This window comes from Antrostomus carolinensis, unplaced genomic scaffold (genome assembly GCF_000700745.2).
Source record: "Antrostomus carolinensis isolate BGI_N321 unplaced genomic scaffold, ASM70074v2 scaffold11223, whole genome shotgun sequence".
In the NCBI taxonomy this organism is placed as follows: Eukaryota; Metazoa; Chordata; class Aves; order Caprimulgiformes; family Caprimulgidae; genus Antrostomus; species Antrostomus carolinensis.
Window position 1 is genome coordinate 120,900 of NW_010304490.1, and position 12,170 is coordinate 133,069.

At 38.3% G+C, this 12,170-nt stretch overlaps 1 protein-coding gene across 2 annotated transcripts in view; it reads right to left on the minus strand.

Moving 5' to 3' along the window:
• CAPN10 (calpain 10) overlaps window positions 1-11,856 on the minus strand; it is a 14,353-nt gene extending 2,497 nt beyond the window's left edge. For both annotated transcript variants that reach the window (XM_029084147.1, XM_010164481.1), the window contains exons 1-10: window positions 11,613-11,856; window positions 10,217-10,348; window positions 9,776-9,972; window positions 8,250-8,467; window positions 7,569-7,710; window positions 5,854-6,020; window positions 4,912-5,195; window positions 4,220-4,422; window positions 1,860-2,115; window positions 593-792 (exon numbers count right to left, since the gene is read on the minus strand). In XM_029084147.1, coding sequence (XP_028939980.1) covers window positions 593-792; window positions 1,860-2,115; window positions 4,220-4,422; window positions 4,912-5,195; window positions 5,854-6,020; window positions 7,569-7,710; window positions 8,250-8,467; window positions 9,776-9,972; window positions 10,217-10,348; window positions 11,613-11,756 — 1,943 coding nt within the window. In that variant the 5' untranslated portion in view covers window positions 11,757-11,856. The remainder of the gene's footprint in view (window positions 1-592; window positions 793-1,859; window positions 2,116-4,219; window positions 4,423-4,911; window positions 5,196-5,853; window positions 6,021-7,568; window positions 7,711-8,249; window positions 8,468-9,775; window positions 9,973-10,216; window positions 10,349-11,612) is intronic.
• Between the last annotated feature and the right edge of the window lie 314 nt (window positions 11,857-12,170).

The following is a 12,170-nucleotide window of genomic DNA, read 5'->3' on the forward strand; positions in this document are numbered from 1 at the left end:
GAAAACAAAACCATACTTATTTCTGCACAAAGCATTGGAGAGATCTTGCAAACATCAATCATTTATCCCACTTCAAAAGGAGAAGATTGTTAGGCTAGGCTTTGTTCCACATCCTTATGGAGCCTTGATGCAATTTCATGGACTCTTAATGCAATCTTACAGAATCTATGAATCTGATTCAGACCTGCTATTATTCTCATCAGGAGAACTACCTGCAAAAAGCTTACCATAGACTGCAGCTTCTCAAAAAACAGCTCTATTTATTAAAAAAAGTTTAGTGAAATTTCAGCATAAATCCTAGTATCTGGACATAGCTGCCAGTTGCTGTAATGCCATCTTCTCCAGCACTAGACATCTGTTATTCAGTAACTGATGGAAGAAGATTACAAATACTTTTTTTTCACTCATTCTTCCAACATAGTCAAATCAGTAAGCAGTGCTTGCAAACACAACAGCAATAACAAGACTTTAAAAAAAAGATTATTTTCTATCAAAAGCAAGAACCTGTCACTACAGTTACTGTTTCTAAACATCCTGTAATGCATGCTCTAAAAATATTAGAAATGCAAACAGAAGGCAACAGTATTTTTACCTGTCTATTTTGGTTGCTATGACCACTGTAAAACTGCCTTCTGTATTGGGCAAGTACGTAGAAGGTATAATCACATAACTTCCTGCAGGAAGTCTGCAGAGTTGGCTTACTTCCTGTGAATAGCAATGAGGTACACAGCTAACCAGCGGCTCCAAGTGTAGAAAAGAGGAAGTATGTGGTTTCCAGCTGCTGTTAGGAACCTGCAAAAAAGAATTAAAAGTTGCTTATCTTTTCACATATTTCAGGCCTCACAACGTTAAATACCTGGTACACCACAGTATGGTATGTTCCATTATCTACTCCACTCCAAATACTCACTCTCCTGTACAGAGCTACATGAGAGGGATGGGAAGGCTTCCAGAAAACCCAGATGCAGTATCAAGTACAGATAAATCATTGCTACTGTGTTTGTAGACAGTTTAGACAACCCAATACCCACACAGCTCAAAAGCTTTTTCTGTTGCCTAACCTCATTCTTTCGCACTGCAGCCTAATGCATTTGTTTTTCACCTTATGGATATGGTGACCAGACTACATCCTTCTCTTTCTAGTGGCCTTTCCTGTACTAAAAATTAATATTAGACTTCTCAGTCTCCTACAGGCATGAAAAACGCCATTCCTTCAATCTTACTTCACATGTTGTATATTTGAAGCTATGTGATCACTCCTACCGCTCAACTCCAGATTCTCCATTTAAGCAAGACTTTTTTTGAAGCACATTTTCTGAAAATAAAGTTAGCTTTCCCTGCAAAACAGTCACCTAACCAGAAGCTTCTCATCCTCCATTTATGCAGCTGATCTCTGGCACGTACATGTAGAATCTGCATTTGTCCATACCAAATCATACCTTGTTTTGTTTCAGATCATCTGTTCAATATATTAGTCCTTTTGAGCTGTAATCTTGTCTGTAGATAGAACACCACTTGCCAATGGATAAGTAAATAATTATTAGAGATGAAGAAAGGAAGTTTTCATTATCAGTTACCAAAAAGTCTGGTCCTCAACCAATAAGACACTGAGAATTCTTTGCAAATCCTCAAGAGCTCATAATTTCTAAAACTAATTTAGAATGTTGGAAAGATTCAGTGGAACCAGTTATCTGGTCACTATGCTACCCAGTGAGTAGTAATTCCACATCTTTCACAGGATCAGCCTGTGTTTCTCCCAGAAGGAGCATGTCCCTTGCCAAGTGCAAGGAGCGCAGAACTAGCTGACAGGCTCACCTTCACACTTGGCAGATGAGAATCAAACTGACCAGGAGTCTTACCTGGAAAATATGGAAACCTATAGGACGACACTTGCTATCTTGGCAGTGCTGACGGAGGGTAACTTTCACACTACTTTTTCCTGGTCCTGCAGGAATGGAGATTGGAAAGCAGGGATTGGTATGGAAGGAGGGGAAGTTCCTGCTGCCTCCAGCACTTTGCCCATTTTTCCAGCATCCATGCAGCTGCACTGTCTCCCATTCACCTGCTGGGAGTTCTTCACAGAGGGCAGCATCTGTGGGTGGTGGTTTTAGCTCACTATCAAACATAAGAGAAAAGGAACTAAATGTATAAAATCTGTATGATTTCACAAAATCTAGAACACCAGCTCACAAAAAATGAACTAGTATTACATAAACTTACATAAATAAAATTCCTTCAAATTTTTAGCACAGAAAGAATGGTACAACTCTAAGCCCTTAAATAATTCACAGAACTCTACAAGAACACCACAGCATACACAAACCATGCACTGAAACCAGGTAAGGTTTTTTGTACATGTACAAAGTAATGCAGCTTACATTTTTTTTTCCTCAATAGCTTTGTGCTATTTGTCCTGTTTGAAAGTCATACAAATGATGCTGACTTCTGGAGTACACATGAGCACCTCACTAAGTCCACAGCACACACTGCATTCTGTTTTGTATTCACTATGTCTTTAATCAGAGGAAACTACCATTTTACCTGCTGACTTGATCACTGTAATGTTAACCCTATTTTGATCCTAGCCCAGCACCGCTTTTCACAGTCATATGAACAATCCAGTATCATTATCAGTTGTGCAACATTTGAAGCCATATTTCAGCGTAACTTGAAGCAGATCACCTATTCTTATCCCCAGTTTTGCAGTTGAGAACACGTAATAGCTGCTACAATATTCTGCAATTGTCCATTCTAGACACACATCCAGGCTGGCACCTCTGTTTCAGTTTGAGGAAGTGTTACACTTAACAGCAATACTAGAATTTTTTTTTCATCATTCAAAGTGCAACATGTTCTGCAGATTAAATATGCCCAGAAACCAAATATATCACTGGTAAGAAGTACACAACTTGCACCCATACAGTAAAACTAGCCTCATAGTTTTGCAGACCTTTGTTCAGTTTAAAACTCAATGCCATCTGGCTACCAAATTCCACAGAGTAAATTATTGATGCATGCTCTGTTTGTAGTGTGATTTGCCAGTTACTCTCCAAGGAGGTATGAGCTGATAGTGTACTCCCAGAATATAAAAAGATGTGAAGAGCTTTTAAACATGTTGCCAACAGTATGTTTTGCCTCTGCATACAGCTTACCTGGCACAAGCTGTTAGACAACCACAGATTTTTTTTCAGGTTTATTGGAAGAAGATACAACTTTGCTGTCTCCACACAACTACTCATCATCATGTCTTCTTCAGTATTTCAAGGCTATGGTCACCAACACAGAATTGCTCACAAATAATTGACTTTTAAGTGCCGAGACAGCTACATAGTCAGCTACAGTTAAAAACATTAAGTCATGAGAAGCTACTGGACTGACACTGGTATTTCCTGTTGGATAAGCAATCATTTTTATGCAGAAATAAAAGATTGTTCCAAGTCCATCACAGAAGACTATTTTGTGTGAAATATCAGCTAGAACACAATATGCAGTGATCCTTCCAAAAATTTTATCATAATGCTGGTAAATTTCTTGAGGCCTTCACAAGTAAGAAGTTCAGCTGTATTATCACTGTTGAATGCTTTAATTCAAAAAAACAATTATTTGTTCAGCTATAGAAGACAGGGTAAACATCAGTGCTATTTTCCACACCTACCCTGAAAAGATAAGCTGTGTTATTGTCATCTAAGTCCACTGCTGACACTCCATTTGCATTTGACACTGTATTGCTCACTAATAACAATGTTCTATGTCAGGCAATCTGTTAGGATGTTTTCCAGCATACATGATAATATCCTGTTCTCCTTTTCTGTCACTGACTGCAATAATAACAGCTGCTTTCAACTTCTGATGGTACATCTTCATTTTTCCATACGTTAAGAAAGAACTTCCACATACTGAGAAACATGTTCTGCAGAAAACTATTCAGTTCTTTTACAAAATACACACCTTCTCAAAATACTAGGCTGCAGTTTAGAGTCAAGATTCTACTCATCCGACTACTTCTGATTGATATTGTAACAAGAGGTAGTAGCAGCTTCATGCAAAGAACAAGGAGATAGAACACTACTGACATTAATTCAAAGACCAAACAATGCTGTTACTTGGTACTCTGCACAACCCTTGGAAAATATTTTGCAAATTTACACTTAGTGCTCTACTTCACGTATTTGTTTGTGCCAATGACTACAAGAAATTTTCTGTTTTGTTTTGAACCTACCTGAGAGAGATTCTTCCTGTTGAAAATACACGAAGCAGGAAATTCCCTACTGCATCTTTCAGAAAAGTGCTGGGAACAACAAGATAAAAGCCAGGCGAAAGGTCACAGCACACGTGCACTTCTCTATCATAGGAATGGCAGACAGTACCTACAACTGGAGGAGCAGAGAGGGTCTTTGGAAGGTTAAATCGTTTCTTCTCCACCTGGAACAGATGCATAACCATGCGTGGTGTTTTAGGAAAAATGAGTTTATAATAAAACTAAAAATGATCAAATATTGTTTAAAACATTTTAAAACATGCATACATTTACAAAAGGAAACAAATAAGGATGAGAGTATCAGCAGATAAGCTGAACATCAAAGAGGAGTAGAAAAAGTTAATATTCCAAGATGAATAAATTTAGAAATAGTCATAAAATAATCAGCCTGAAACGTCATGCACTAGTTTAGAACAGTCTCAGAAGCTGTGCTACTTGGCACTCAGTGATAAAGTACTAGCCCACTAATAGTTTGTACAGACAGTAACTGCATTGTGACATAAATGGGACCATTCTAATAAAAATCAGAGATGTAAAATGTGTGAACAGTTGAACCATATCACTTCCTTAGGAAATGAATTATTTTACTCAGAAGTTTCAGTATTGCCTTAAAACTTCTATTTGCAAAAAGAAAAACATCACTCCCATATTACCTTCCAGACATGCAATCCCACAGCCTGATAATTCTTCCCCTGTATGCCTTCAGTCAAAGACAGATTTTCCTCTACTAAGTGAGTCAGATTTTTAATTCTTCCGGCCCAGTCAGCACTGTATTTCCTATGTTTCTGCAGCAGAGCAATGCACACCTCACTCTTTTCACAGACTCTCAGCCAGAACTTAGGGTTGGTAGGGAAGCTGCTGTTGTTACGGCAGCCACCTGCAGACTGGCCTCTCACCCAGGATCCAAAAAGATTCTGCGAGTGATACAGCACTTTCTCTAACAAAATAAGAAAAACACGGTGCGGGTTTCAGACACCAGAGGCTACTTAATTTCATACAACAGATACATGTCAGAGATCCCCCAGCTCAAGGAAACACGCTGTTGTAGCCCTGACACTTTCTCCAAGCAGATATTCATGATCAACATTTTGAGAGGCATGAGAATGAATGTTGCAACAAACAAAAAGACTCCGCCTATGCTCCACCTATGTATGAATATGCATGTATGGTGATGTAACCTATATTCAAACTTGTATAAAAAGCTGCATTTATTTGGCAATGGCAGATTGATGACGTGATTTTTACAGGAAGAAATTGTCTCTAGAAATCTCAAGTTGATCTCCCATTAAAAAAAAAATAAATAAATCATAAGGCTGTCCAGAACAACAGCCTTCTAGAGAGAGAACACTAATTTCTCAAACAACTAGCAAGCAACTAGATCTCAGAGAAATATCAAAGACTCCTCTAAAGATCTTCAATTTCCTCTTGTCCCTCTATTCTTCCCAGCAGAGACAGAAAGGCCTATGAATCTAAAGGAAAGGGAAAGACTAAGAAAGAGAAATCATGGTCTAGTAGCACCCGTTTGCAATTCAAATCAATCTTTCCCACTGACATAACGTTATTTGTATGAGAAAGATGCTTTCCTCACACCACACCTGTATAGAGGCTCTGAAGTTGTCCTTCCTCATTGACTGGAAAGCCCATAGTAATCTCATCAAATTCCCTGAAAAATTCCTCTTCATCAACCCAGAATTCTCCCTCTTGGATTTGTGAGAGTAGTTCTGAGGCAACTGCTGGATCAAGCTGGCTCCATCCTTGACCACTGCACATAAGACAAAAGTCAACATTTAGCTCTTTGACCAATAAAGTTCTATAACAATGTTCTATCAAATATCCTATGGAGCAGGACAGTAAGAAGAGGTTTCTTTATTTTTTTTGTCAAATACTTGCATTGATTATTTTTCTATACACATTGTTAGTTAGTGAGAGGGATAATAGAAAGTATGAATTAAAACATTTCAAAGAAAACTTAGAAACAACCTAACACCAGACTGGATACAGCAGCACACTTCTAGGTGAAGTAGCTACTTTGCTTACAACAGACATTACTGTCCAAAGTGTGGGAGCAGAATGAAAATTTTAACAGTTATTGAAAATAGCAACAAAAAAGTAAAACAAGCTGCACAGTGACTGCTCTGAAAGAATTTTAATGCTGTGAACATCAAAAACTACTGTCTGTATGAAGCAGCTGGTTACCCCCATGAATCTGCTGGATAACTCATGATAAGCCAAGAATTTAAACACCTCATTATTTAGGGCCCATTAAAAGCTGGTACTTTCAACATTTTTTATTTGTTTCCCTAACAACAAAGAACAGTTCTGCACTTGAATAAAACAGGGCTCTGAGGCCACTCAGTGAAATACTATCTTGCAACTACGTGGCAATTTACTGTTTAGCAAAGAAACTTCAAGAGACCAAGTGTAGAACCAAAACTCTACCAAAAGCAAAAAACATCAGCTTCAGTCTCAATGAATGCGATTAAGCCATCTTTAGAACTCAGCAGAAAAAAACCTATTTCTCTAGAGTTTTTATTAACATGAACATATTGTTTCCATATTTTAATGCTGAAAGCTTGCTCCTTGCCCCCTGGGTCAAGAACTGCATGTTCTTTTGTACAGCCTAAATATGCTAACACTTTTCAAAATAAGTGAGTAGGGTCTGCCCTGTCATTCTTGTTACTTTGCTGTATGAACTGCTAAACATATTTTCCTTTAAAACAAATCTCATCTTTTTATCTACCCTTCTTTATGTCTATTCAATTCCAGCTTCTCCTAGGCATATTAATCTACAGAAATGAGAGCATACAGGCAAAAAAAACCATAGGCATCCTTCCTTCTGCTGTATTTTTTAATACAAACTCTTGTCTCTTTTATACACATGCTCATCTTTTGTGACTAAGACAAGATCAAATGAGAAGAGCCAAGTAAAGCCAAGTGACTCCTTAGAAGTCAAACATCTTAAGGAACAAAGACACTTAGATCAGTTGCAGAAGAACAAAACACCACCACAAAAATCAGAGACAGAAAATAAACCAGATCTTGAGTTTATCTCATTAAAAGATAGGATGCTTTCAAAACAAACAAAAGTTATTAAAAAAAATTATATTACCAGAACTAATAGATCAAAATGACTAGCCTTAGAACCAGTGAGCTGGGTGATTTACTGACATCTCTGAAGGACTGCATGCAAACTGAAGTCTCTCTCCTCCACTATAGGCTATCAGTAATACTTGCCTATGCAATACACAGATATACTTTGTGCTTCAGAACTGTCACAAATGATTTTCCAAATGAAAACAGACCTACTCACCCCTCACACCAGGGACCTTTCCAGCATCGCCTCCCCCAAGGGTTTCGTATTCGTAGTAGGAAGATTTCCTTGCCTGACACTTCAGACAGATTCAACATGTCTATCACAATAAAGGCATGAAATTCTCCTAGTTCACTTGCACCTGAATAGAAAAAAAAAAAGCATTTGAAAGTAAACAAAAAACCCTGCTCCATATTTATAATGAATGACATTAAAACATCCTTTGAAAGAAGGCAATTTTGAGATAAAAAGAAATTGTTTTAAAATCAGTACAAAATCAGCATAAGATACCCCAACAGTTCATTTAGTTGTGACTATAAAAGAATAAAATAAATGGAAATTTTAAAGCACGTTAACTCCCTACTTGATCTCAAACATCTACATATTCTCAGTGCTGAAATTCGTTGAGGTTTTTAAGGTGCTTTTCCAGGGGTGGTGGTGGGGGTGTGTTTTTGAGAACTGACCATATTAGTATCTAATATAGAAAGCACTTCCCAAAAGCACCCTCCATCCTGAACTCAACAACATCCTTAAATCTTCATTTATCCAAGGTCATATAAAATTGCACCATGACACTCGCATGGTACTAGAATCAGCCTTATGCATTTGCTGGCTGCCTTGTGCTCTGAACACTGTTAAATCAAGATGTTTATTTTAAAACATTTACAACTTTGCTATTACCTTGTCTGGAATTGAGGACTGAGCAGCTTATCACACACTGTTCCTTCAGATTCATTAGTCTCCTAAACACTGCTTTCTCCAAAACCATGCCAGTCTTCTCTTTCTCCATGTTTCTTCCAGGGTCTTTCAGGGTCCATCTTTCAGCAATTCCTCCAGTCAGATCAACCAAAGCATCTGCTACCTGTCCTGCCCACAACTGTTCATAAGATCCATGCACTCTAGAAATGATAATAATAAAAAAGAAGTTTGTAGAAACAGCAGAACTAAAGAAATAGGCTTTTATGTACTTCCAACCCCACCCTGTAACATCATCATGACTGCACCCTACCATACCCCCAACCAAGTAGGCAAGAGAAAGCATGTACTATTTTATTTATACAGAATACAATATCTAAAAAACATGTAAACCATCAAACATTCCATTGTTTGATGGGAAGTTTATCACAATTCATTCCATCCTATATAGAAACCACTCTAGTACTAGTCATTTGTACCTTATTATCTGTGTACTACATCATCTTCCATGACATAGTAACTGCATTCTCTATAAATAAATAACATTTCTTCCTCTTCTTCAATTACTCTTTGTTCACTCTGCACAAACAACCAGAGTAGCACTTCCTTCAACAATTTAAGTAAATCAAGAGACTACCCTACGTGATGCAGTGGATGCAAGAGACAGCAAAAGAAATCAAGACTAGAATAGAATGATAAGACAAGATAGAATGGTAAGACTCCACAGAAAACAAAGAACATTCCTTCTGAAATCTACAGAGAAGCTTTAACATGCCATTGCTGCTTCACAACTTCTGCTCAATGTATCTACAGTTGAATAAACTACTTCATACTTAAAGACTTTTCCTGCCCTCTGCTGGCAACCACACAATCTTTCATCCAAGTTCTTTCAGACATTTGATGTCTATCTTACCAGTGCATTTTTGCCTCCAAATTGTTCTGTCTACCTGGACAGCATTTTGATGGATATGTCACGAAACATAAAGCAGCTGCATTTTGAAACACATTAACAATATAGTTGTTCCTTCTTGAAATAATAAACTATCAAATTAAGAAAAAGAATAACCTGAGCCTCAACTAGAATAAATTTGCACAACCTTGTTGCTTTCCACAAAAATATCTGCATGCTTTCTGCTTTCCATTGAGCCCTCAGCTGCCCTCAAATGTTGCACTAGTAAAATATTTCCCTTTAATAATTAGATTGCAAATGGACAGTGACTTAATGAACATCATTTGAATCCTGATAATTCATCGCAGCTCTTACTTTTCATCATAATACTCCCCCTAAGAATCTTGCATCTTACCTCATATACAACCAGAACCACACCTTACAGATCAACAGTTTAAAGACAGACATCTGCCCAACCCAGCATGGAAAAGCTGGAAGCCATTGTGCTTTACAGTTAACAACACACAGATCTATGCCCAAAACAGTCAGATAACATAAGTAAGTAGAAGGTGCACAAGTGTTGTACCTCCCTTTACTTCCCTCAATAACAGCGTTCACATACTTTGCATAAGCTTTTTCCAATAGTGGAAGCCAAAACAAATCCTCTGTCTGACACTGGGAAAAGCAGAGTTTACCCCCAAGGCAAGGCAAACGATCATCGATGGTCACTTCCACCCAGTGTCCAAACTGCCAGACCCTGCAAGTGAAACAGCCTCGATATGACTCATCTGTCCAGCTGGGCTGACCTGGAGGGATTACCTAGAAGGCAAAAGACAAGGTCAAGACAAATAATCAATTTCTTTTGTAAACAAAACCAGTTTAAAATATGCTGAATATCAACCACTTGCAATAATCATAGAAAAAAAATAATCACAATAAAACCAGTAAAATTAAGCATAACAAAACTGATACTTATATGGAGGCTTGGGATTGAAGAACAATATACAAATGTAAATTAGATGAAGAAAACTTCTGAAACACGAAACAAGAGACTTCTCTGTACCTTATTCAGTAGGTATTTACTCTTCTGCAAAGCTACACAGGCACACAGAAACCAACAGTCTCCCAAAATTCCTTGTTTCACTTGTATATCCTGCAGATTGTTTGAAAATAACCGAGGAGTAGAACAAATGTCCTAAAATTAAAAGAAGGGCAGTTAAAGCCAAATCCTGCGTGACATTCTAAGGAAGCCCGTGCTTCAGGGAACGCCAGGGCTCCAGAGACCTCTCACAACATAAGGGAATTTTCACCTCTAGAACATTTCCTCTTCAGACACAGCCTAAGCAAGCAATAACAAATGACTGCCTTGTGGCTATTTTACAGGTACTACATGGGAGGTAAATCTAGTTCCCACATGAATTCTAGCACACAAATGTCACCAACAGGTGCAACCTCAGCAGACGCACCAGTAAGTGAACGACAACAAAATTCATCAGCTCACGATCAACTGTGACAAAACTGATGCTGTTCACTTTGAACTGCACATCCCAAGCTACAGAAGTCTCCACATTAGCATAAGAGAAAAACCTTTTCTAGGGCAAATAAAAATAGATTACTTGGTAGCAAAAGTGGTAATGCAGTGTCTTGAACACTGAAATTGTATCTGAAAGTGAGTTTTTAAAATGTTTCTTCTCTCATCTGTAGAGACTGCAAGAGATGGAAATTACCTGCTCAGTAGTAATCGAGGCGTAAGGTACAAAAGCAGAAACTGCATCCATTAAGTCATTTGTTTGCCAATTCTACCTGACAGCCAAGGGCTTTACCCCAGTTCTACAGCCATCTCCAGATGCAGGGGAGAAAAGCAATACCACTAAAGGCAACATGCTTTTTGCCTCTGTTATGTTTTATAGCCTTTTTTCCCCACACACACACAAAGGCAGGATCGTAAACACTTCGCTTTGAATGAACGTGCTGTAGAAATGCATTCTAAACTTTTCAGCTCTCACATGGCTTGCTCTGGTACTCAGCTGTGAGTTTAAAAGCAATACAAGTCATATGACAAGTTATAACCTTAAAAAAAAGCTTTCTTTATTGTTAGCAGAGAAATCAACAGCCGCCAAAAAAGCAATATCCTTCTGAAAAACTCTAAAATCCAGTTATTTGTTTTCAAGGTAGTTATGCAACATGTAAAAAAAAAAATTATAAAAAAAATCTTTATTTCTATTAATGCCATGAAATTCAAAAGTTCTACAACAAGATTGAAATCAAATCCACAAACAAGCACCCAGACTCAAAAGCTATAACTCATATATAGTTAACACTGACACACACTGGTGTTAACACTTCAGTATTTCTAAACAATAAAAACACCCGATAGCAGTCATTCAATGCTAACTACCATTTTCTACCTTAAAGTCCAGTTCTGCCAAAACCACATTCTTTTATACCTTAAAACTCACCTTAGGTCTCAACCAAGATATCTCGCCTCTGAATTGGGCAAGTGGGGTACAATAATCAAAAAATATGGAGGTATCACTGGCCGGAAACGTGGGGTCTGTGTAAAGGTCTCTTTTCACCATTAATTGCTTTTTCTCTCCCAGCATTTTCAATACAATCTTAAGTAGCTTTGCCGGCTAATTCCACGACTTTGTATTTCCCAGCGTCAACCTACAATATAAGTGAGCATTACTCGGGAATCGTAACTGAGGAACGAATAAGCACGGCAATTTTATTTAGGAACAAATAAGCACGGCAGTTTTATTTAGCGGCAGTTTTATTTAGTAACAAAAAGCTGCTCACCCTTTCCACGGAGCACCTTGACCCGCGCCATTGCTGGCTCCTTTCAGCACCTGGTGGCACCACCCTACAGGTTCCTCGCTCTGCTGGAAAAGAGAAGGAGGGTCTCAGAGAAGATCTACACTCAGGAGACCACTGAGACCCCTTCCCCGCCCCTCCACGCACCCCCTGCCCACAAGGCCCCTCCACCGAGACCTCTTTCCTCACAGCCAGTCCCCCCC